A 27,908-nucleotide genomic window follows, 5' to 3' on the forward strand; every position below is an offset into this window, starting at 1 on the left:
TTTTCTTTTTTTTTTAAATAAGAACTAACACAATACCTTGAACTAACATAATGCTGCTGGCTCCCAACTGCATGGGTCATATCACCTTTGGTATGCTAGAAATTAGACGCTCCTGATGGTTTTAATAAAGGTCTTCTGACATTTTGAGGAAATGCCTTGCTTTGCAACTCATCAGCTCCTGGGTTCCAGAGGGATCCATTAACAACTAAAATTGCAAATTTAATTCTGAGTTAGCCAGACTGATAATAAAAATCAGCCATGAATCTTATTGGAGGTGTTCACATTGATCTTAAAGTAGAGTAAAAATAAGGAATCTTGAAATAAAATTAATCTACGCAAAGGGGAAGAAGTATAGTCTTTGCATATGTGCATGTGTAAGATGTCAATCAAGCCTCCCAGACTGCTTTCTAGCATTTGAAGCACATCAGCTTGGCTCCATCCTCTATCACACCTTCTCAATCTCTGTATATTCCAGTGCAAAAAAGAAATGGATCTTGGAACCCTGAGTCTCAAGGGGACAGGTTTTGTCTATAGAACTTGTGTGAAATACTGTATTATAACTTAAGAAATGAAAAGTTCCACTTGCCAAAATGTTTTACTCTAGCCTGCCAAGGAATCTACATTTCCAGCTTTAAAGATGCCCCTTTGTGTCAAGGCATTATCGCCAAATGCAAATAGTTTACACAATTGTGTGAAACATCTCTGCCAGTTTTCCTAAGGGAACTCATCTCTTTCACAATAGGGCATGGGAACAGTGAGCTTTTTATTTCATGGAGATGAAACAAAGGGTTCTGCATATAGTGTAAATCAGGAAGTCATGGGGATCCAGGAGAAAGCAGGAAGGAAACTGAGGTATAGGTTCCATAGAGAGATGGGTATGAAGAGATCCCACTTACCTACTGTAGAATTTTTCTGTGGCTGTTAGCACTATTGTACTAGCTCTAGATCTTTTGACCTGGTTCACACTCTACTTGACATAGTGAAATACTTATTGAGTAGCCATGTGTACTTCACCATAGGCACAATAAGCATTAAAGTATTTCACATATTACTTAACAGCGCATTATTACTTTAATGAGTGTTTGTCGCTACCTATTTGCAGCACTCCAATGAAACTGCTACAAGTAGGCACTTACAGTGCCCTTCTGGGTTGTGGTATCAGGAAAGGTGTATATTTTCAGCAAGCCTTGTTGGCTATTGCGCTGGGTCTACTATGTCCTAGTATTCAAAGCCTGATATGGAGCTATCCTTGCACCAGTACTACATTATCAATACTTTACCAGCATTAACCCATTTTATCTTCACAACAACCCTGTTATCTCCATTTTTCGGCTGGAAGAACTAATGACAGAGAGGATAAGTAGCTTGCCCAAGGTCACATGACTGACAAGTGAATGAGCAGAGATCTGAACCACATCCTGCCCTTAAATGCTCACCTGTACTGCCCTCGGTGGAGAGCAGGGGGTGTATGCCTTGAGGGAGTCACAGACACAGACTTACTCAACATCATGTGGGTTAACACATTTGTTAACAGCAATACTTTTTTTTGAGACAGAGTCTCACTCTTTTGCCCGGGCTAGAGTGAGTGCCATGGCGTCAGCCTAGCTCACAGCAACCTCACACTCCTGGGCTCAAGCAATCCTTCTGCCTCAGCCTCCCGAGTAGCTGGGACTACAGGCATGCGCCACTATGCCCGGCTAATTTTTTCTATATATTTTTAGTTGTCCGATTAATTTCTTTCTATTTTTAGTAGAGACGGGGTCTCGCTCTTGCTCAGGCTGGTTTCGAACTCCTGAGCTCAAACAATCCGCCCCCCTCGGCCTCCCAGAGAGCTAGGATTACAGGCGTGAGCTACCACGCCCAGCAACAGCAATATTTAAGATAAGCTGCGTGCACCCAGAACGTTGCAAGCAAAGTACCAGGAGAGTGTCACGCGTGCGGCTTTTCCAGTGGTGTTTATAATTACTATACCCTGATTTTACATGTGAGGAAACCAAGGCATCGGCACCTTAAGGAATTTACCTTGGGCCACAGATCTAATAAACGGTGGAACTGGGATTGAATCACAAACATTCAACTCCAGAGCCTGGCCGTAGCACCATGTCATACTCGTTTTCTAATAGAAATGCGCCAATGAATGCGTATGTACCGGTTAGGGTCCAGTCGAAAGACAAAGTCCACCAAATAAGGTAGTTTGAACAGGGAACATTCAACATAAAACTTTCTAAGAATAACAGAACAACAGAGGTAGGAAGCAGCCCCTCTTCCAGAGATGAGGGAGAGTGTCTACAGATGGGAAAGTCTGAGAGCCAGCCCCCAAGATTGACATCTGGCCCCTCTGGGAGAGGATGAATTGTGCCCCCTGGATGGCGGGAAGTTCATGGAGGCACCAGAAGCTGGTTCTCACAATGAGGAAGCTACCGGCTGGGCTGCAGCACAACTGGCTGGAGGGTTGCACCACTGGATCCCCCGCTTGAGCAAGAAGCCTCCCTCTGGCAGCAGTGCCATTGGAGCAGGAGGTGGTTATAATGGGTCCAGAAGAAAATAAGCCTCCTCTTTCAAGGCACTTGTCCCAGTTGAGGTCATCACAGAGTTGTGTTTTTTTTTTTTTCTTTTTTGTCATTATTATTTTTTTCTAGTGCAGCATACTATGGGGATACAAATGTTTAAGCTACATATATTGCCTTCGCCCCACCTGAGTCAGAGCTTCAAGCATGTCCATCCCTTAGATGGTGCACACTACACCTATTAGGTATGAATATACCCATCCCCTCCCCCCTCCCATCTGCCCGACACCCGACGAATGTTACTACTGTATGTGCACATAGATGTTGATAAGTTAATACCAATTTGATGGTGAGTACATGTGGTGTTTGTTTTTCAATTCTTGTCATACTTTACTTAGAAGAATGGGCTTCAGCTCCATCCAGGATAATACAAGAAGTAGTTCACCAATTTTGTATGGCTGAACAGTACTCCATGGTATACATATACCACATTTTATTAATCCACTCATGTATTGATGGGCATTTGGGTTGTTTCCACGTCTTTGCAATTGTGAATTGTGCTGCCCTAAATATTCTAGTGCAGATGTCTTTTTTATAGGATGTATTTTTTCCTTTGGGTAGATATCCAGTAATGAGATTGCTGAATCAAATGATAGTTCTACTTTTAGCTCTTTGAGGTATCTCCATATTACTTTCCACAGAGGTTGTACCAGTACATCACAAAGTTTTTAAGCCAAGGAACAAAGAGGAATCTCCTCAGGCACAGGAGGGCGAGCTACTTCCCCTGGCAAGGGATACTCATGGTGACTTGAGGGTTCACGGCTGTCTGTGTCATCTGAATCCAACCATATCCTCACTGCACATTTCCAGATCCCACCTCATCCCAATTAATGGGAACTTTCAGATACTAAATTTGGTGAGACTGTGAATCCAACTGACATTGTAATTCAGCAACTTGTACAATTAAATTTTGTATTTGACTTTCAACAATATCAGCTCTCAATATGAAAAAATTATGTTAAGGTTTGTATAGAACCTTTCTGGATCTCATTATGACCTGAGCTTATAGTTAAAGGGCTTGGGCTTGGCTTTTGTTTGTTTTTGTTTTTGTAAGCTTTACAATGCACTCAGGGAAATCTATAACACACCCATTTTTGTCATCATTATTTCTGCCATAATTGTCAAGTGCTGCAGCCACTTTAACTCCCAACGCACTTGCTTCAGTTTACACCAAAGGACATTCAACTGAAAGTGGGATGCCACGGCATGTTATGGATGACTGACATCCCATTGCCCACTGCCTTGGGCCTCAGCTGTGCGCTCAAGCCCAGCAGGACAACGACTGCAATCCCCATATACGCCACACACACACGCACACACACACACACACACACACACACACAGATATATGCAAAATCTTGCAGTTCTCCCATCTTTGAGGCTCTGTGGCTTGAGACCACCCCATTTTTGAAAGGTGTCCTGTCAGCATCCAGCCAAGATCCAGAAATCCCACCAATAAATTTAAAAAGAAAGATGAATATAAATAATTGTTAACCCGTGAAAAATAAATAACTGCTTAATGTGATCAAGATAACTCTGAAGAATACAGGAACAGCGGATGTGGGAGCAGATGCTACTTCTGGGCGTGAGGAAGACAACCGAGTGAAAAGATCCTCTTGGAAGAGCCCTCTCCCCAAGGCTGAGAGTCAGACATCATTGGAGAGGGTTGTGGCTACGGCCCGCAGGATGGCAAAAAACTTCAGGGAGGTGCCTCAGGCCAGGGCTAGCAACCAGGGAACTGAGGTACCCGCATAATCTGCTGAGAAGCTCTTGGCTGAGTGTCCAGCAAAACTAACCTGTAGGCTATTTGCTGGGACACAAGAGAAACTTACTGTTGGGATGCTATAAAAACTCACTGAAGGATGTGCACCACTGGGTCTTCCATACAGCCACACGGAGACAAGGAGACCTTGGGCCCTTGGGCAAGAACCAGGAGGAGAAAGCCCTTCCTTTCTGCGGTGTGTCACCTGTGCCCTCCACTTACAGCACACAAACTGTTCCATCCAGTAAAGGAGAAATGTCTGCAGGGCCCAGCACCGGAACTACCACAGCGGGGCCAAGATGGGTGGACCTGGCGTTCATTAATTGACTATTGGCACAGAATAGAACCTGAAATCATTCCTTTAATTTTCAATGTTTTCGGAGTTACACTTCCTGACAGAGGCAAAGCACCTCCCCCTCAAATGCAAAAGTGGTCCATTGAGAACAGATGACCTTGGTGGATTAAATACAGAAAAAAATGTCCTTCCCTTTTGCTTAAGTGTAATGTGTGGCAGCTCATCGAGCAACGGAAACATTATTTTAAGTTTTATTTTTTGTTTAGCAAAACTGCATGCCATCATGAATTCAATGTTCAAAATGATTGCCTGAACTTAAAAGTTTAGGAAAAAAATTAAGAAACATTGAAATTAACTTATATTGTTTACCTAGAGAGAGAGTAAGGAAGGCATCTTTTTTTCGAATTTTTGAAAACTTAGTAATTAATTATAAAAGATTTAAGAATCTGAGCTGTCAGGTATATTAATCATGAAATTATTGACATCTGATAAACAAAAAATTTTCCCAGTGACTAATTCAGTAGGCTTTTTGCTTCTCTGCAATTAAACAGAAAGAAAGAAAAAGAAAGGAAAGAAAGGAAGGAAAGAGAAAGAAAATAAGAAAGAAAAAAAGAGAGAGCAAAGAAGGAAGAAGGGGAAAGAAAGTCACAAATGTCACCTATCTGGAAAGATTGAGGGTAGGAAACATACGAGTATAGTGATATTGTAATTATGTCTATAAACCCTTAAAAATTAATGTCAGGAAGTTTAGTTACAAAGTATTGTTATAAAAATGATAATTCTTTGCCTCCATTTTTAATAATTTCTTTTAGTTTCCTTTATTACTCCTTATTTTTCAATTTGTTTTAATAAAAATTTTTTAGGAGCTCATATGTGCCAGGTACTCTGATGGTAGGTTTTAGGAATAGAAGGAGGATTAAGACCTGATCTGTGACCAGGGAAATTATCAACTCTCAGAAAGGCTGGCTTTTATATCAGGAATAAAGCCTGGTAATTTAGCAACACAGAAGAGGGAGAAATTAATGAGTGGACATTTCAGTGAATGAGCCCAGCTAAAATATTCAGCTCCATGTTTCAGGTCAGACTTTCCCTGAAAGAGCCTCATCACTTCTTAACATATAGGAAATATTGTTTCCAAGTACACCACTGCTCTTATCCCCACGTTTCTTTCCTATTTATGTTTGTTGTGATTAATAGTACATGACTCTTACTTACATTCGTTGTCACCTTGTGCTCAGGTGTTTGGCATTTATAGGATTTTACCTGAAGCATTTATAGATTGGGAAAGACTGTCCACCACTGATTAGAAGAATAGATTTTACAATTAATATTGAAATAAGTAATGACACCTTGTGGTTCTGTCTCTTGTTAATTGAATCTTTAACAACTAATATTTGAGTAGGAATGCAAAATCTTATTCTTGTAGTTTGAAGACTGAAGGAAAGGAATCATTAAAAAGGCTACTTAAAAAATGTGCCTGAAGTAAGTTTTTTTCAAATGCAGAGTAATTAGAATTAAATTAAAAAGATAATTAAAAGTCTTTAGAACTTCACAATTACATGCTTGTCTTAGGTAGGTGAAGATCTGAAATATATTATTTTCCCTGTTCAAATAAAGGAATATCTTTATATGACTATAGAAAATGTAATATGCGACACCCAATATGGTAGGGCAAGCAATACAACTTATTTTGGGTGAAAATATTAAGATATGATATATTTTACCACTTTAACCTACTTTTTGTTTGTTTGGGGTTTTTTAAACAATATATCTGGAGTAGTTCTTTGGAAATCTGTGCAGACTTGCAAAAGTATAGGAAAGATCTTTGTAGATATAGAATAAAAGAAGGCAAAACCCTAAATGTTGATATATAAAATTATGAATATAAATCACGTTTTTATTTAAAGTTATGAATTCAGATATAATAAGAACTATGTTATCTTTGCAACACAGAATCCTGTTCTGTAGAAGGATTAGGGGAAATTTTTCATTTGTCTGGCCTGAGTTTATATCGGGAGGTATATGAGAAATATTGGACAATTGGTATGTGTTCATGCCATGCCCTTGGAAAAAAGATGTTAGCCATGCCTGATAAATTTTATGGACCTCATTAAAGAACATAAAGCAATGGTGACAATACATGTGACCAATTTTTTTAAGAGTGAAAGCAAAGCTATCATTGTATTTAGGCTGGAATGGACAATGCAAGACACAGGAATGCTCAGAGAGACTGGGCTGATGAAGGGCGTTTCCAGGCTAAAAGATGTGGAATCACCATATTTAATATAGTCAATATATTAACATCTACAGATGATGCTTTTTGTTAGGAAATAATTTCTGGAAAGAGAAAACCAACATGGATGCATTAGCACAAACCTTTATTGAAACATGGTAGTGTGAGAAGAGCTCTCAGCTGAGATTCTGTGACGAACAAAGAGCAGGAAGATTTTATAGGATAGATTGGGAAGAACAAAGTTCAGCTTGTTCATAGAAGAGTTTGCCATTTAGACTCTCTGAAGCATTGGACACTTCTGCTGCATTAGAAACAAGACAAGATATAGGGGAAACCCACACAGAGGCATGAGTTAGCAGACACTGATTAGATATTTTGGGCTTAGTAATAGGAGTCTGGAGAGGTAGCTGGGACCCAGGTCTTGCAAGGGTCAGTGGAACCTTTTGAGAACTTTAGAGTCTCTGCAAGTCATTTAACATACTTGTCTTAAAAAAAATAATTGTAGTTTCCTACATGACTCTTCAGGGTTGTATCTAACATAAACTATTTCTGGATCTCTTTCCCAGCTAAGATTGAAGGGAAACTTTTAATTTGCTTTTTTAACAGTATGTAATATTATTTATTTTCCTTTTTATCTAGGCTGGAGCCAACCTCCTCCTCCAGGATGTTAATGGAAATATCCCATTGGATTATGCCGTAGAAGGGACAGAATCCAGCTCTATCCTGCTGACCTATCTGGATGAAAACGGTAGGCAGAAGCTTTGTAAACCTGCAGGAAGAAGTAGATTGGTGGAATTATGGGTCTATTCATTTTTACACGTGTGCTTATATAACTTCAGATCATTGCAGCTTCCCCAGATGCTGTAAAATAAGGTATTTTTCTCTTCCGCTTTGTGCTGCTGCCGCTGCCCTTCACTGGGGTTTGGTCAATGCAATTTTTTGCAAGCCAGCAGAAATCTAGACGCCAACAACAAAGGAACATTTTCACAGGCATCTGAAGTCCATAATTAGTGGGACTGGGTTTGTAATTATAATCTATTCTCCCCTGGGAGGGGAAGGGAAGTGAACCAGCACAATTGAATTTTGAGCTAATCAGAGCAAGGTCATCTGATGTGTATTCTCAGAGGAGCGGGTGGTCCCAGTAAAAATTAAACGCAAGTAAGTGAGAGCTTAAGTCCCAGGCCGTTTACACATTGTCCCCAAAGCCACTCTTTGTGACACTTAGACACACAAAGTTCATCAGAAGAAAGCCCTATGATCACCGTGCCAGCCTGAGAAAACGAGGCTGAGCCCCGCGATGCGCTCCCCGAGGAAGGGCGTACAGTTACACAGACGCAGCGTATAAGTGCATGAGTGAGCGCAGCCTCGGGAGGTGAGAGAGACTTGAATCCCGGGGCCAGAGATGATATTAAACTAAAGAATTATGTTTCTGCTTGCCCCCTCTTGCCCCCTCCCCCCTGCATTTTATGTGTAAATGACAACAAAGAAATTCCAATCCCTTCAAGGATGACCCTTGGCCAGAGAAAAAGTTTACAATTTATAAGAGCCACACGCTGCTTATGAATCTACCCTTTTTGCCTCTAAGAAAAACTCACATCTGCCTCGTTGTCCCCTTGTACCCTTTGCCTCCTCCAGATCGCTCCTGTAAGAAAGGTTTATTCTGAGCATGGCCTAGAATAATAATAATTAGTACTTAGCGTCAGTGAGTTCTTAAAAACACAGTCTCATGAACTGTGCAAGCCAGGTAAGTGGGGTAGCATGGCGATCCCGACTCGCGGCGCGGGGGTGGCAGTGTGCAGGCAGCTTGCTGCTGACGGTCCCAGAGTCAGGACTGTCGGGCAGAAGCCACGGAGTCAGGCTGGCGGTGGGTTCAGTCGTCCACAGTTCTCTCTTGCCTCAAAACTGTCTCCTGCAGGAGAGCTCACTGGCTTTGTTCAAATCTTGTTAGCTGTGCCTTGGTGGAGACCTATTCCATTACCTCTAAAGGGAACGAAGCTAGAAGTTATGCAGATTTTACTTTTGGAAAGTTAATCACTGAGACCTTTGCAAAACTTCACGTGTACTAGACAATTCTGAATTCGCATGAAAAACTTGGCTGTGATGGTGTCTCTAGTTAATGGTACTGTATGTGCCGTTCACTTAAAAATTTGCTGAGAGGGTAGATCTTTGGTTAAGTGTTTTTATTATAGAATAGTAACAATCATAATGATAAAGAAAGAGGGTGGGGAGAAGCCTGGAGGTGATGAATATGTTTATGGTATATAATGTGGTGCTGGTTTCACTGAGGTGTACCCATTACAAATATGAACAGCTTCTGTATGGCAGTCATACCTCAATAAAGTTGTTTAAAAAATAAAACTCCTGATGCCAAATTAAAACAACTGAAAAATAACAAATCAACCGTGCTTTGTTTAGCTGTGTCAGTCCGGTAAGATTATTATTTCCTGCTTTTCTTACTGTTCTTAATTTCTAAAAGCCACAGAATAAATGTTTCTTTTCAGAACATAAAATTATCTTTATTTGAAAAGCATTCACTTGTCTTATAAGCCTTTCGAACTCATTAAAGCATTTTGATAGGAAATTTTAGTATTTACAAGATCTGTATTACCTATCCTATGTAAAGAACAAAAATAAATATATTCTTTGGGGAGGTTGATTTAAGAAATAATTAAGAAAAAAAAACGAGGAAGGTACTTACTCTTAAATGGTTAAGAGAAAATCTGTCACTACTATGGCTGTCATGATCAGTTTGTAAAATACATGTGTGCTGGAACAAACTCAATGTAATATCTATTAAATTTTTAATTCTGTTTGCCACTTGTCACTGCTGCTGTTCTGGCCCCTGCCTCCCACCCATCTGCCCTTCCCGCACCTCATTCACAATCTGGTTCTGCTTTTGTTGGTCTCCCTCCTACTTATCCATATCATCTGCCATAGTTCCGGGTAAATACTGTCTAATTCAATTTATTCTCTGGACTTCTTGTTGCCATTTTCGAGCTATCTGCTGTGACAGCCTGGGCTGATGTCCTTAGAAATTCCTAATATTCCAAGATGAGATTTTTATTATTATTTATTAGCAGTAGTAGTATTTCAGCATTGCAAGGTTGTTGCGATCCTAGAATTTTCTTCATAATAGGGTTTCAAATCAGAGTACTTATCAAGCTGTCACATCAGGATGCACGTGGCAGGAGGAGGCAGGCGATGTCGTGAACAAGTTGATTACATGGAAAATCGCTGGTCACAAGTCCTAATTGTACTGTCACCACTGACTTACACTGTAGACTCAGGCACAGCAATTAACCTCGGCTCACCGCCTGAGCCTGCCAGCCTGTAAAATGAGACAACCACGGAGAGCCGATTGAGCATTTGATGAATATTAGATCTCCAGTGCAAGGTGAACCAGCTGGTGTGCAAGGAGGAAAGCAATCGATTATAAAATGAACCAGCAAAGAAAAAAAGCACTGGTGGGCGAGCCCAAAGTGGTCCAGGACAAAAGATATATACGTATATATATGTAGATATACAATATATACACATACATACACACACACACACATATACATGAATATGATATATGTATACATCTTCATGAAAGAAACCAAAAGCTTTAGCTGCTGTTGCAATATTGCCACCATCACCACACACTGTCCTTCCTTCCTCCTTTCAAACCCATCCGTTTAGAAAATGTAGCTCATGTTTATTGTCCTGAGTTCCTGGTCTCCTGTTACTCAGCCCACTGAATTTCAGCTTCTAACCCTACAAATCCATTGGAAATGCCCCTGCAACAATTGCCATCACCTTCCTTGGTTTTCTATCCAGTGATTATTTTTCCGTTCTTTTTTATTACCTCTTCTCTCTGTGACATTCCATGACCTTGCTCACACACTCTCATGCAGTGATCTTCCCATAGTTTTCTCCCCTCTTTGAGCTTCTACTTATGTTTCCTTGGATGTTCCACTTCTCCATCCGATCCCTAAATGCTGGTCATATCCAGGGCTTTGTCTTTGAGAATCTTGTTTTATCACTCCACACACTGTCGTGGGGGCATCTCACCCTTTTGCTCGTGTTGTTACCACCTGCCTATTCCGAGGGACATTCCTGTAGCTTAATTATCTTTCAATACCTTCAGTCCTGTATGTGTAATTTTTTTAAGTATCTTGACTGGGATGTCAGATCATTTCAAAGGACACATCAACATGGAATTTGTTGTTATTCTTTCACACTGTACTTATGTTCTATATTCTACCATTATGGCCAGGAAGCCAGGTATCTTAACATCACCTTTTTTTTTATCCCAAACCCCTCCTGTTTAATTGTCACCAAATCTTATAGATTCTACATCTTTGACATCTCTTTAATGTGTCCACCTCCCTCCCCAGTCATGCTGCTACTGCCTTAGTTGAGACAGTGGCCTTTCTATTTTGGATTATTACAATAGCCTCCAAAATGCATTTTCTTGTCCAAAGTTTAGCCCTCTCCACACATTCTTCAGAAGACTCCTGGATGAATCAGATCACAAATGTCATACGTCTTTCTTCTGCTTAATGCAGTTTATTCAAACTGCTGTCCCTGCACCAGCCTCTTTAGAATCACACATCACACACAGTTGGAGTTACAGCGCATCGCACAGAGCATGGGACTGTCCTGGGTTATGCCTGCTGCCAGAGCTGGGGAAGAGGGAGTGGGTGGAGACAGTAATACCCCATTGGCTTGGACATGGTTGTTTCTCTTTGCTGGAACCACCTTTCTTTATTTGCTTGCTCAACTCTCTTGCTTCCTTGGATCTCTTAGGGAGCTTACAATAAAGATAAAAATTTGAATTAACTGCAATGCTTTGAGCTTAGAGAATCCCTTGCTAAAATCATGGGAAGTGTCATAATATAGTTAATTGCAAATGCTGATTTAATTGTGTTTCCTTTTTGAGGGCAAAGGTGATGTTTTATGTATAACCAAATGAGGATGCAATACATATAATAATAAATAAAAATAAGGAATGTGCAGATCTTATAAAAACACAAAGGGGTAAGGGTATAATTTTCCCTAAGAGTACTACAGAAGGCTTCACAGAAGAAATGATGCTTACACTAAGCTTTAGGTGAGGGGCGTGATAGCCCGGGAACAGGGAAACCAAGTGTGTCTGTATGGCCCAGGCACACAGAGGAGCAATGCAAAGGCAGGAGGAGTTCAGAAAAACTATGGGAGATGGAGCAATATCCTCTTAGAATTTGGTGGTGGGGTTTACAACAGCGCAATTCAGCATAATTTCAGCATAATCATAAAATTATAATAATAACAGAATAGAGTTACCCCAATATAGAAAAGAGGAGAAGAAAAGTCGAATTGTTACAAAAACAATATTACCTTAAGAGGGACAGTTAAGGAAAGTTAAGTTAGGGTTCAGATTGACTTGAGGTGTTAAGGGAATTTCAGTTTTGCACAAGTATCTGTTGATATTATCAAATGAAATCAGGCAATAACAGTAGCATTTGTGAATTTCAAGTAAACTATTTTGTTCCTTAATTCCTTTATTGTAAGAAATTATCAGATTCCTGGGAAAATAGTAAATCTAAGCAGACCTTGTATTAATTTTTTTCAGAAAATGATATGAAAACAGAACTAAATTTCTTCTAAAAATTGAGATTTGACCTATTATCCATTATAAAGTAGACTTATTATGAGCTCTATCCATCTTGGTGTGTGTTATCCAGTAGCAGTTAAAGAAATTTGTTTGATCATGAAGAGAAGGAATTTCTGTTGTGTTGTATTACCAGAAAAAAATTTGTGCTTCTTTTCTGAACCTATAATAAAAATCTAAAAATCACATTTTAATTGACATCATATTTGTCTCAAAATTAAGTTTTAAGATATTATGATGCAATGTCATATTATCTTCTGTGGTATCTTCACAGCAGTGACCAGAACTAGATTGTTTTCCCATAATATGTTGTATTGTAAATGAGGCTACAGTGAATGATTTCTTATCTCTATGTTGTAATTTGTGTATTTCATCACAAGTCTTGTTCTGTTTTTATCATGTTCTGTTTTATCACTCAATTTTAAATACTTAAATAATTCTCTAAAAGTTGCATACTTCAGTAAACATTGCAACATTACAAAAGTTAACAAAATAATGTTACTTTATAGCAACTATCAGATTCTGCTACATCAACATGCAAAATTGAATGCTGACATCTGAAAACTTCTTAATTTTTGTTTTCCAAAATTAAGTCACATATCAAATTCCAAAATCCTAAAAATAAGAATAGAGTGACAGTTTTAGTTCATTCGTAACAGGCCTCAAATGATTCCGTTAGGGAATTCTGTTCTTTTGAAATAGCATGTCATGATTCAGAAGCTGAGGAGGAGTTATGGGTGTTCCTAGTTCATGGTTCTACTAAAATTAGTTAGCTTTTTACAGAATATTTGCAAGCTACATTATTCAAATATTGCATTTTGTTTATATTGTTTGGTTACTCCATGCTCCTTATTACAAAGAAAAATGCATGCAAATGAAAGGCATGTGATCCACATGCCAGGGGCTAATAATCACAGCTTCCTTTTATTGAGTGCTTACTGCAAACCAAATACACTTTGCATGTTTTATGTGTTTTAACTCATTCTCATAACAACTGATGAAGCAAGAACTATTACCACCATTTTGCAGTTGAAGAAACTGAGGCAGAGGATAAATTACTTGCCCACATTGGTACAAGCAGTAGTGGATATGCATACAGCACTGAAACCCAAGCAGGTCGACTCCTAAGCACCATGGCTCTGCCGTCCATCCAGGTTCAGAGAATGAGCTCAGAGCGAGGCAGACAGAGCGCCCCCAAGGGAAAAAAGGACAGCGGATAGCAACATGCTTGACATGGTCTCTGTCAAGGAGACAGGTCTTAAAATATTAATTATAGCTTCACTCTTTGGGATATATATTATTATATGAGTGATTAAGGATATTGAAGCCTATACAGGTTAAATAACTTTCCCAAAGTCAACTTGAGGAAGTAAACTGCAGACCAGGCACTTCCAGGAACATCAGTTCAAGATTTATTCTTGGATCCACTGTGCCAGGATAGCTCTTGATGTTTGCGGCCAGGATTCAACCAGATAAAAGAAAGAAAGTGCTCAGAAGAGTAGCTGGTTCTTAGCAAATACTTGCTGAATGGGAGATATCATTACCATCATCATCACCATTTTCATTTGGAAGAAGATGAATTATTTCCCCACAGTACATACTGATTTTGTCCAGGAACTAATGCTAGGAACAGGAAATGCATAAGTGAAGAGACACAAGCTACCATAGAAATTATACGTCACAAAATTGCAGGTTAAAATCGAGGTATAAACAAGAAATAAACAGTCTTGAGCCTTCTGTGCATAAATCATTCACCTCACTTAAGTCAGACTATAGGCTCTTCATTCAATGTTAGTCATATTTATTAATGGCCATGAAATGTTCAATTGGAACATCCTTTTAGATTTTATTTTGAAATTATTTAATATACACAGGAAAGTCTAAAGATAGTGCAGAAAGTTCCCAAATTCCTTTCACATAAGTTCCCCTGATGTTAATTATTTATCTAGCCATGATACATTTGAAAGCTAAGAAGTTAACATTGGTACAATGCTGCTATTAACTGAACTGCAGACTTTATTCAGATATTTCCAGTTTTCATACTAAAGTCCTTTTTCTATTACAGGATACTACATTGCTTTTAGGAGCAAATATTTTAGGGAAAAATCATAAAGTATAAAAGTTATATCTTTGTAACTTGTTTCAATTCGATTTAAGTACTTGAAAGTATTTGGGGCAGTGTATATTGATGATATTCATTAATAGCCTGCCGTATATAAGGCATTCTATGATATCTTTGAGATATAACAAAAGATACATTTTCTATTTTTTAAAGACTATAACCTCGTTGGAAATAGAATGTATGTAAAGAGAAACAATTTCAATGCTCTGAATGAGAGTTCAAACTAGAAGAGGGGTAGCAAAGAACATCTTGAAAGAATTGAAGAGAAAGCAATGTTTTGCCCCCCAGCAGCTGAGAAGCATCTCTACATTCTAATTGAAAGCTTCTTTTTCCCCCAAGGAGTGGATCTGACCTCACTACGCCAGATGAAGCTTCAGAGACCAATGAGTATGTTAACAGATGTCAAACACTTCTTATCATCTGGAGGAAATGTTAATGAGAAAAATGATGAAGGAGTAACTCTGGTAAGTTAATATATTTCATTCAGAAATTGTTTACATAGAGAATTTAATTTTTAAATATAGAATTGATTACAATTAATCTTTAAAATGTTTGTGATCATAAAAGTAATACATATTCATTGTAGAAATTTTGGAAACACACAAATATGCAAAGCAGAAAGTGCAAAATACTTATGCCACCACCCAGAGAATGCCAATGTGTATATTTTGATATATTTTGTTCAAGTCATCCTTCTATATATTTTTCCCACAAGTTTAAAATAATTTTATGCAATACTTTGCCAATATAATTTTTGAGGTATAACTTATAAGAAAATGCTTTCATTTTAGTTTTAAGCAAAATGAAGTATGAGATACTTTGGTGAATGAATTTCTAAATTCAAGCAAACTCCTATCATTACTTTTTTCTTGCTATCATGCACTGTTGCAGTAAATTAAAAACAGAGCAATTAAGTTTGGATTAATATTAATATAATCATAATATCTAATCATAATCTAATCTAATCTAATCATAATATCTAATCTAATATCTAATATCTATCATCAATATAAGAACATATTGCCCCATTGACCCATAAAATTTACCTGGGTATGTTTGAATTAAAATTAATGATAACAGAAATGTATTAAGACAGAGGGGCAAAAATGAGAGAAAGTAAACTAGAATAGCAAAAAGTATGAAGCTCTGAAGTGCATAGAAATGGTTGCAATCAATGATTCGGTTTCTTCCATGGAAGAAATATGATGTGAGGTTAAAGACAGTTGATGAGAAAAGTGACTTAACTAAATGGATAGGAGTTTTGTCATCTGGGAAGTTTTTGTGAGATCTGATATATTTTTACATTTATTAAATGCAGATTAAGTGCCTTGTGACCTCTAGATGAAATTCTCTAACTAAATAGAGATTTTGGAAGGCAAAATTTAGAAGAATATAACTTTAAAATTTTGCTATTTTTATAGCCTTCCAAAATGTGTAAAATTTTAAAAGTATAGTCTTCTAAATGTTGTCATCTATAATTGATGTTTATAAACTTATAAATTTCAGAAGACCATAAAAAATGTAACTCTAAGACATAAGAAAAGAAACCAAAGCATGTTTAGAGTGTTGAAAAATAACCCACTCAACTGGCAAAGAATTTTCATTAACTTAGTGAAGAAATACTATTAACCACATGCTAGTAACAAAATAGTAGTAAACAAAATCACAAAAATCTTTTTATCATGGGTTCACACTTCATTGGGGAAAATGGGTAATATGTACTATAAATGAACTAAATATATATTAGTAATAAATGCAAAGGAGAAAATAATAAAACAAGACAGTGACGTGTTGGTTGTATTGTTGCCATTTTGGATAGGTAGATGGGTAAGATCTACCTCACAAGGACAGTTTTGAGGAATGACGTGAAGGAAGGGAGTGCACAGTTCGGATGTGAAGGAGTGGCGTGCCAGGCTGAGCAGTGCAAAGGCCCCGAGGCAGGGGCAAGTGTAGTGTGCTGGAGAAACAGCAAGGAGTCTCATATGGCTGAAGCCAAGTAAACAGGGAGAGAAGGATAGCTGTGACCAGATCACATGTGATTTTATGGGCCTCAATGAGGATTATGACAATTACTGAGTGAGATGGGAAAACGTTGGAGAGTTCTGAAGGAAGGAGGAGCACGATTCTACTTCAGTTTTAAAAGGATCCCTCACTCTGGCTGTTGTGTTAAGAAAGGACTGTAAGTGAAGATGATGCATTCCATCATGTAGGCATAATACAAATGTGCCACAATGTTAACCACTGATGAATCCAGGTAAAAAGTACATGGGTGCTCATTATAATTCCCTTGTAATTATTCTGTGGGTTTAAATTTTTCCAAATAAAACAATGCTGTAAAAAACAAAATAAAAAGCTTTTAAAAATAAAAAGAAGAAGAAGAAGAAAGGAAAGGACTGTAAAAGGGCAGGGATGAAGCTAGGAGTTCAGTTGCAAAGCTTTTCCAGTAATCAAGGGCTCAGACAACAGGTGTGGAAGCTGAGGTGGTGAGAAATGGTTACGTTTAGAAGATATTTTAAAAAGACCCAATGACACTTCCTGATGGATGTGTGGTATGAGAAGAAGAGAAGACTTCTGAGTGACTCCAAGTTCTTTTAGCTTAAACTACTGGTGTGGTGGAGGTGACATCAGTGACAAGGCAAGTTTAGAGCAAGGATGATCAGGTCAGTTTTGAAGAAGTTACGTTTGAGGTGCTTTTCACCGTCTTAATGGTGCCGTGGAGTTTGCGTATGGAGACTGGAGTCTGGAGTTCTAGATTGGAGAAAGACTTTTGGGAGCATGAGTTTATGTATGATATTGAAAGCTTTGATACTGGCTGAAGTAACTAATTCAGTGTAGAAGGAAAGAGGATTTGGGAGTAAGCCCTGGAAAGGAAGGAGAAGAGAAGGATCCAGAAATGAGGTGAGAAGGGCAAGTCCAGAGACAGGAGGAAAACCAAAAGAAGGAGACATCCCAGGAGCCCCGGGAAGAAAGCATGACGAAAGGCAGGGAGAACCAACTGTCACATACGGCCGAGAGGTGGAGGAAGTGGAGAGTGTGGATTGGCTGTTGGACTTAGCAACTTGGAGGGCCTTGGTTTTCTGTTGGAGGACAGTTGCAGTGGACTTGTAGGATCAAAAGGCAGACTGTAGTGAGGTATTTAATTAATAATTCATTTATTGCATGCAATGAACTAACACCTAACATAGTATAAATGCAATAGAGCCTTTGTTTCTTTGTATGGTAGGAGATCTTACAACTTTATATTTTTTTAAAAAAATCATTACTAAATAAAAACAGAATACATACTTCATCACTGCCAAATAAAAGAACATATACACTTCAGTAGAGAAGCGACTGAAAGAATCAATACAGAGCCAGAAATTGCTATCATTTTCAACCTTCTTCAGTTTTAACATTCCTGTGTCCTTTTATTGAGCAGAAAGCACAAATGTTGCAAATAATTGTTCTGTAATAACTAAACCTTGTAGTGATCATCTTTGAGCTTTTAACAAGAAAGCCACAATGAACAAAAGGCTAGGAAGTTGTCCCTTGAAGATTATAGCGTTTAGCAAGTGACAGTGTGGTTTGATTCACAGATCTGAATTGGCTAATCTATTTATGTTAATGGCTGCCATTCCCTGGTGCTTTCTTCTCCTTAAGGTGCATAGTGTATTCATCTATTGCTGGAGACCAGGATAAGGAGACACTTTTGTTCACAGATCAATTTCCATATCCTGAGTTGGAATGTCAGTTGTGGTTCAAAATTAGGCATAATTTATCGTACTGTTAAATTGTTATGTGAAAAATGATGCAACAACAAAAGGCTCAATGGAAGTAAACTTCTAGTGAAGTAGGTTTTATAGTGCCTTTTCTTCCTTTGTTAGAATATGCAATAAAATAACCAAATATATGTCTTTTTAAAAAGAATCTTTTAGTTTGCATTAATATTCTCCTTAAAAGTTAATAGAAGCCTCAAAGGATGTAAGTTTTTTAAAAAAACACTATGTCTCAGAGGATGTGAAAATAAATTCCTGAATGTAAGTGTATAAATACTGTGAAATATCACTGTAAAAATTAGTATATATACTATGAAGATACTGGTTCTTTACTGTTTAGCACAGAATTTAATATAGCACATCTGGCATTGAGACTTATTTGCTCAGTGTGTTAGGAAGGAATTATTCAAGAAATGCAAATATCAAGCAATTGTATTTTTGTTTCCCTTCATTATCTCAACAGTGCTGCTTCATTCCTTAGTTTTGAAGACAGTCATCAATTTTCTGGTCATTTTTAGGGAATAAAGCTTCGATGGTCACTTTATGTTACAAAACATAGCCTCAATTTAGAGATTAGAATGTGCGGTCCCATATAATGATGAAAACTCTCAATTTAAGTAGGGAGTTATTGACCTTTTTGGACCAGATTACCCATAGATGATCTGGTGTAGCCCATGGATTTCTTGTCAAAATAATGTTTTCAATATAATAACAAATGGCATATAGAATTACAAAGAAAATAAATTATGTTGAAACATAGTAATCATAATATTAAAATCAAATTTGTGTTATGTAATGCATGTGCTTCTTTATCAATGCACTAAGCAACAGATCTAATAGCTACCACGATTTTAAGATGATGTTGACCATAATGCTATTTGAGATACATGCTACAACTGTAATGTGATATGAAAACATCATGATTTTTTTTGATGGTAACATCACAAGTTTGCTGCCTGTGTTCATCACGGAAGAATCTGCTCAATTTCTGTTATAGATTATAAGAAAATATATCTAACCTTTTTCTCACCCAAGCTTGCACACCACCTGAATTCTACCCACAGATCCTGCAGGGGCCACTGGGCCCAGGTGTTAAGGGCTCTGATTCAGTTAAATCTTGAACCCATCTCTGGCTCAGTGCTGCACCAGGTTGCAAATTCCATAGAAGGGAGAGTGGACGTGGTCAACTATTTCCCCTTTGTCGCTTCTCTTCAAGCTTCACTCCCTTATTAAGCTCCTCTAACGTTAGGAGAGGGGGAAGGGAGGGGGAGATGTGGAAGAGGAGACGTAGTGAGAGCAAGGTTTTTACTTTACCTTCCTGGAGATGGCATTGTACTTCCTGGGCCAGAAGTTGACTCCTCCTCTTACACGGATGTAGGAAGCTTCAGATACCACCCGCCCACCCTCATCACTGGGAAACTCTAGCCTGCACTAGACTGGGGTGGATGCAGCTCTTCCATATGGCCCCAGACACTTGCTCAGCTCTCAGGAAGCTGGGGATGCTCCAGGTTCTCTCTGCTAACTTGTGTTCACCCCATCAGGATCCTCTAAAATATAACCGGAAATGACCACAGCTTCTCCATAGAAAAATCTCCACACATTGTTTCCCCTGTGAACTCCTGGGTGCATGGGGTTCACGGTGTATCAACAAAACCACCTTCCTTGCACTGCAAAGCAGAGAGCCAGACCATCTCTTGCCCTTTACTTTTCCAGACAGGACTCAAAACCAGACCACTGTATCTCTACCAAATTGCCCAGGACAGTTAAAATGGAAAACTGTTAATTTAAGAAAAGGATCAGAGGTCTATATTATATTTTCTAGCAGTTAAAACTATAATTAAATGAAATAAATGGCCTACCAAAGGCTGATATAGTGTGGCATGAAATGGCTATCTCGGATGTCCACTCTCTGTGCTACTTCAAGTCTGAGTGCTAGAGGGCGCAGAAGAACATGGCCTTGGGGCTCAGGGCCATGCTTCCTTAGGCCCTTTACCTACTTCTATAAACCATAGTTTCTCTACCTGAAAATTCAGGGAAACAACAGTGTCACAGATTGTAAAGGTTAGAAGAAATAACTTATAATTTTTATACCTAATGTTTGTGAAGCTACATCAATGTCTTGTTCTGCACTGTAGCTAGATAGGTGATTTCCAAATTGTGATTTTCCATAGGAACTCTGCTTCCAAATATGCTACTGCTAGTTCAGGGACAAACAATTACCACCTCTGTGTTTCTCACAAGACCCCTTAAAATAGCAGGAGAGGAATACTCTAAGACATCATAGTGATAAACACTGCGAAATTCAGGCACCCAATATCTTCTAGCCATAGTCAGGACAAGTAACAGGAGTACAAACACCATTTCAGAAAACAGAATTTTTGTTGTCTTATATGTTTTTAACTCTAACATGCTCTTAATAATGATGAGAAACTACACACTGTGGAGGCTAGTGATTTGCCTGTGGATTCAGAGGTTGATTGCCTGTAGAATCAAGGAAAAGGCTCTCCTCGTATTTTATTATGAGGATTTAAAAAAATTTTGTTATCTCTTAAAATGAAGTGGAAGTATTCAATTAAGGTTCTTTCGTTGTTGTTTGTTTTTGATTTGGCATTACTTGGCATGAAATTTGCCAGACTCCATCTATGTCACCGGTAGCCAGTACTGTGAAGAGCATTTCTAGATAGTGATCCAGGACTTCTAGTCTTTTCCTTCTCAACTGTGCTTGAGATGGCTGACTCAGACTCGGACTAAGTTCTAATTGGTGAAACCCCTCCTCCAGGGGTTGGTCCTGTGAGTTTGATGTCATTAGGATCAGTACTAACCAGCTAATGGACCCATTCTTGACTTATTTTACAGATTTATTTTTATACTAAACATGAAAACCTTCTGAGATCCAAATGTTATTGCATTTAACATAGAGTAACTGCAAATTACTGATTATTCAAATAATGTAGAATAAATCTAGAAGCAGGTAAAAGATTAGTTCTCTAGGAGAGCAAGTACGTAAAATTAAATTTTCTAAGATACTTGTGAATATAACATTCCTGAGACTATTTGCTAGAATATTAATGAGACAAATTTTGTATGTAGCAAAGTATGAGAAGATTGATGTTAAACTTAGTGTTTTAATGTTTGTGCAGTAATTTAGATAAATACATTTATTGTTCTAATGTAGTTGAAAGTACAAGAAATAAACATATATGTATACACTGTAGATTAAAAGGCATAAAGTCCAAAAGTAGAATAATAAATGTTTCTGCTAAATTTTATAAAAATATATACATTTAATTAGCCTTTTTTGACTTTACTATAATTTTCATTTTTTTTAATAAAAACAGAAAGGGAGAGAGCTATAAAATTCTATGCTACCAAACCTAGAAGATGTCATTGATTTTTCCACTTTTAAATCATTTTTTTCCTGATTGCTTCTTCTTCTTCATTATTATGTTTATGAAATAAATCATGTAGTTACTTAGTAACCTCAGTTAAATTGAGTGTGTTGACAGTTTACATAGAAATAAAGGCTGCTACCTTAGAAACTGGAATTCCCCCATCTGAAAAATATAAAAAAATTCTTCAAACCCTGATCCTATCATTATAGCTCCTAAAATCTCATTTCTAATCTTCAAGTACTGTTAAGAAACTAAACTAGAAACTAGGAGAATGTTAAAATGGTAACTACACAATCATTTTAAATCCTGCCAGGATTAATTAATCCTTTTTAGTGTTCCTGTGGCTATTACATGTATGTAAGTACCACAATTTACACATTTCCTGTTTTTAGATATAGCTTTGAATTCCCCTTTTATAGCACCAAATACAGTGCCTGCAATATTAGAGCTAATCACTAAATCTTTGACTTTCGGGCAAGAAGCAGTAAACTATAGAATGATTACATTTTGTATTTTAAAATATTCAGGGTGTAGTGGAATGGAGCACTGGGGGAATAGGAATTACATGAAAAAGTGCACATTATCAGACTCAGAAAGAAAATAATCAATAATTAACTCATGAGCTTTCTCTCAAAGAATGATAATGACATCCACTTACACCAAATAAATAAAATTACATGAATGTTGTTTTGTTTTATGGCATCAAATATTTTAGATCCAATATTTTATTAAATAGTTCTCTTTAAAATTGTATTGATATCACTGTATTGATTTCTGAATGAACTGTATTGATCACTACTTATTTTTAAAATGTTACATAATGAAATATCTCTTCCTTGCAGTTACACATGGCCTGTGCAAGTGGCTACAAGGAGGTGGTATCTCTCATCCTGGAGCATGGTGGAGACCTCAATATAGCAGATGACCAGTACTGGACTCCCCTCCACTTAGCAGCCAAGTATGGCCAGGTAATATGACTTTTTTCTGATTATTTAAAAAATCATTTTATAGTCAATGAATAATTTAATATTTAATTTTGATATCATTTCAGATCATGTACTAATAATTATGTAATTTGATTTTAATGACATCATCTTACTAAACAAATATTTTTATAGCTTAAGGATAATACTTAATTTTATAAGGGCATATAAAAATTTCTTATGACTCTGAATAATGTAGTCAAATCATTGGAGAAACAATCAAAACCTATAAACATTCTTCAGAGAATGAAGTTAATACTGTTTTCTTAATAGTATAGTTCTTATTTTTGTTTTTTTTTGTTTGTTTTTTATTCAGAATATTATGGAGGTACAAATGTCTTGGTTACACGGATTGCTTTTGTACTGCTTGACTCAAAGTTGTAAGTGTGCCCATCACCCAGATAGTGTGCATTGTACCTCTTAGATATGATTTCACCCATCCCTTCCTACCCCCACCCACCTGCATAATTTCCATCGAGTTTTATTTTCATCTGTGCACACGAGTGCTGATTGGTTAGTTCCTATTTAATAGTGAATACACATGGTATTTGTTTTTCCATTCTTGCGATACTTCACTTAGGAGAATGGTCTCCAGTTCTATCCAGATTGTTGAAAAAGGTATTAATTCATTTTTTATTATGTCTGAGTAGTATTCCATGGTATACATATACCACATTTTATTAATTCACACATGAATTGATGGGCACTTTGGTTGATTTCACATCTCTACAATTTTGAATTGTGCCTCAATAAACATTCTAATGCAAGTGTCTTTTTGATAAAATGACTTTTTTTCCTTTGGGTAAATACCCAGTAGTGGGATTGCTGGATCAAACGGTAGTTCTACTTTTAGTTCTTTAAGGTATCTCCATACTGTTTTCCATAGAGGTTGCACTAGTTTGCAATTCCACCAGCAGCTTGTGTTTCTCTCCATATCCACACCAGCATCTGTTGTTTTGGAACTTTTTGATAAAAGCCATTCTCACTGGGCTTAGGCGATATCTCATTGTGGTTTTGATTTGCATTTCTCTAAATATTAGTGACATTGAACATTTTTTCATATGTTTATAGGCCATTAATCTATCTGCTTTTGAAAAGTTCCTATTCATGTCTTTTGCCCACTTTTTAGTGGGGTTGTTTGACTTTTTTCTGGCTGCTTTGCTTGAGTTCTTTGTAGATGCTGGTTATGAGCCCTTTATTAGATGCATAGTATGCAAGTATTTTCTCCCATTCTGTAGGTTGTCTATTTTCTCAATTGATTGTTTCCTTGGCTGTGTGGAAGCTTTTTAATTTAATCAAGTCCCATTTATTTATTTTTGTTGTTGCTATGATTGCCCTTGGGGTCTTCTTCATAAATTCTTTGCCTAGGCTGATAATCTAGAAGAGTTTTTCCAGAAGTTTCTTCTAGAATTCTTATGGTTTCATGTCTTACATTTAAGTCTGTTACCCATCTTGAATGAATTTTGGGGAGTGGTGAGAGATATGGATCCTGTTTCAATCTTCTACATGTGGCTATCCAATTTTCCCAGCACCATTTATTGAATAGGAGGTCTTTTCCCCAGTGTATATTGCTGTCCACTTTGTCAGAGATCAGATGGAAATATGTGGATGGTTTTGTATCTGGGTTCTTTGTTCTGCCCCATTGGTCTATGTCTCTGTTTTTGTGCCAGTACCGTGCTGTTTTGGTTACTATAGCCTTGTAGTATGGCTTGAAGTCTTGTAAAGTGATGCCTTCAGATTTGTTCCTTTTGCTTAAGGTTGCTTTGGCTATTTGGGCTCTTTTATAGCTCCAAACAAAGCATAGAATTATTTTTTCTAGATCTGCAAAAAATGACATTGGTATTTTCATGGGTATTGCATTGAATCTGTAAATAACTTTGGGTAGTATTGACATTTTAACAATTTCGAATCTACCATGATCATGATATGCTTTTCCATTTGTTTACATCATCTGCAATTTCCTTCCTTGGTGATTCATAGTTCTCTTTGTAGAGATCTTTTAGACCAATATTCCTTATGAGTATAGACACAAAAATCCTCAATAAAATTCTAGCAAACTGAATTCAGCAGCACATCAACAAAACTAATCTACCATGACCAAGTGGGCTTCATCCCAGGGATGCAAGGGTGATTCAACATACATAAATCCATAAATGTGATTCACCACGTAAAGGGAAGCCAGTACAAAGATTATATCATCTCAATAGATGCAGAAAAAGCATTCAACAAAATTCAGCAATGTTTTATGATAAAAACTCTTAACAAAATAGGTATAGATGGCACATACCTGAATATTATGAAAGCCATATAGGACAAACCCACAGCCAACATTATAGTGAATGGGGAAAAATTGAAAGCATTCCCATTCAGAACTGGAACAAGACAAGGATGCCCACTGTCACCACTTCTAGTCAACATAGTGTTTGAATTCCCAGCAAGAGAAATCTGGCAAGAGAAGGAAATTAAGGGTATCCAAATGGGGAGAGAGGAGGTCAAACTATCACGCTTTGCTGATGATATGACCTTATATCTAGAAAACCGCAAAGATTCTGCCAAGAGACTTCTGGAATTGATAAATAAATTCAACGAAGTCTCACCTACAAAATCAATAGCATTCCTCTACACCAACAACAGTCAAATTTAGAACCAAAGCAAAGACTCAATGCCTTTCACAATAGCTACAAAGAAAATAAAGTACCTAGGAATATATTGAACCAATAGTATAGTTTTTATAAGCTTGTAGTTTCACAAGTCTATAATGATTCTGTCTGTTTTCTACAGTTAGTAGATGTAAAGCAAAATCACATTTTATGTTTCATTTTTCTCTATAAATTATATTTCATTTTAATGAATGATGAGTAGCAAATTTCTTTCCCTGAATTGATTTTTGGTTGTACCTAATATATCTTGAGTTAGTGTAATAATTTCTCACTAGGTACCATGATATCATGAAGAAGCAGCAAACTTTAAAATGATTTACATGGGCGAATGTGGCAGAGCAATGTTCATAATAATTCATGACAACCAAAATCTAGTGTTCAAAATATGAATAATATTTTGTGCTAGATAAAGTCTTAGTAGCACTAGCATGACAAATAACTCCAGTTTCACATGGGCATGGAGTTTTAAGCTAGACTTATGGATTTCAAAAATATTGGTTTGGGTAACAATCATGTCTAGTAAATTTATATTAAATTATATCTTAGATACTATCCAGCATGCAAAATATCTATCATAGAATTTTTTAGTAGTGCAACTATTGGAAGAATTGAAAGCATTTGCATTTCACATATTTTAGAAAAAGCATATTGCTTGGGGAAGGTCTTTGAAACTATCCAATTTGTTCATTACGTTTGTTCATAATATTCCCTTATGCTTCTTTTTACTTCTAAAACATCCACTGCAATACCTTCTTTCCAAGTTCTCTGAATTTCTTGTTATTTCTAGGATTATTGCTATAATTAGTGAAGAGAAGTAGAAAGAAAAGTCTAGGTTGGTGTACTTTCAAATTATTGCTTCTGCTTCTAAAAGTACTATTAATGGTTTCTTAAAAGGCTTGTAAAGCTTGATAGAAAGTAATGAAAGAAAGTTAATTTATGACTATTTTTGCATGAAACCTACCACAAAGACAGAGATACAATGAGTAGGCATTTACGTACCTGTTCAAACATAAAAGTATTTATTGCAAGCTTTGATTCTATATGTCTAACATGCCTACATGTGACAAGTTTTTCCAACTCACGTTATAAAGAACATGTAGTTGTTTCTTTCCCACTTTACTTCCTGGAAGCTATGATGATTAAGGCAGAAAGAATTAGTAGCTATCAGAATTTTATCCCTCAGGCAACCAGATGAAGGTGCTGGCTCTTTTTCCTGAAATGCACAAACACAAAAAAAAATGTCACAGTTTCAGAAGTTGAGAGTACTCTATGAAAACCGGGCATAGACCTTCCAGAAGCCCATAAGAAATCCTGCTCTTCAGAAATGGAAACTTCTACTCAGGAAGTTATATTTTTAAAGAGCCTATAATAGAGCTGTACTATATGATAAGTGTTAAAAGATAAAAGGTAAAATTTATGTCACGGGGAGAGACGTTTTATGTAGCAATGGCAAAAAAAAAGTGCGTATGTATAGACACACACACAAATATTAAACTAATAAAGCAAGTTGGTTTTCTATATGGTAAAAAGATCTACAATTGGTTTGAGTGATAAAAAAGTGGATTTTTCAAAGTGTTAATCCATATAGTTATTTAACAATACAAATCATTTAACAACATATATGCCAGGCATAATAGATGCCACACTTCAGTAATATAGGGATCATAAGCCCAATCTAATGTCACTTCTTGAAAGCTTCCTGGGGATTCCAGTCCTTCAAAAGTCATAAGGTGGGGAAATCACTGATTGATATGGCAGAGAGAATTAATGGCTTTCACTACTATTACCTGCATCTACTGTCACATTCCAATGTGTCCCAAACTTTTATTTTTTTAAATCTGTGCTTTCATCTTGGAGAAGCACAGTCATGCACTTACATGAGAAACATGATTCAGAAGCTGCATTTACTTTGTCAGCTGCAAAGTAATTAAGACTGTTCTTATTACTGCTTCTCACTGTGCCGGTGACACTTCTGACACTCATCATTTATTAATGATAAGTGAATTAAGAAACACTTTCCATTTGCTACATTTTGTCAAAATCAGTTACAAAATGTTTGACCCAAACATTTAAGAAAAACATTATTCTCATTTTTTTAGGTTCCCTAGGCTTCCTTCTTTTTTCTCTTGCATTTCATTCTGCTTAGTGAAGTGATCAGCCAGCTTTGTTTTGAGGACTCCGTGACCTTGCTGGAGCAGAAAGGGCCAGCTCTGGGTACCAGCCCTGCCACTCACTGGCTGCGTCAACCTAGCAAGCCTTGATAATTAGGTTTTTACACAGAGTCCAGCCCTGAGCCTTCAATCAATGAGAACCACCAACATCTGTGAAAAGGGAGATTTTAACATAGCTCAGCAGATTTTTGAGAATAGTGAAGGCAGATGAGTCATACGTGTGTCAAACATCAATAAGTGTATGTCCTGGTCCATTGACCAGTTGTTAGATTTGTATTAATATAAACAGATATCCAATACAAAATATTCCAGAAATGGGCATTTATAATGTGA

General features: G+C 37.2%; 1 protein-coding gene across 1 annotated transcript in view; it reads left to right on the top strand.

Moving 5' to 3' along the window:
* Window positions 1-27,908, top strand: part of MYO16 (myosin XVI) — a 542,291-nt gene that overhangs the window by 116,352 nt on the left and 398,031 nt on the right. Inside the window, exons 4-6 of the mRNA XM_012637927.1 lie at window positions 7,497-7,605; window positions 14,954-15,078; window positions 22,604-22,729. Of these exons, the coding sequence (XP_012493381.1) occupies window positions 7,497-7,605; window positions 14,954-15,078; window positions 22,604-22,729 (360 nt within the window). The remainder of the gene's footprint in view (window positions 1-7,496; window positions 7,606-14,953; window positions 15,079-22,603; window positions 22,730-27,908) is intronic.

The sequence above is a fragment of the Propithecus coquereli genome, unplaced genomic scaffold (genome assembly GCF_000956105.1).
Source record: "Propithecus coquereli isolate 6110/MARCELLA unplaced genomic scaffold, Pcoq_1.0 Scaffold125, whole genome shotgun sequence".
NCBI classification, from domain to species: domain Eukaryota; kingdom Metazoa; phylum Chordata; class Mammalia; order Primates; family Indriidae; genus Propithecus; species Propithecus coquereli.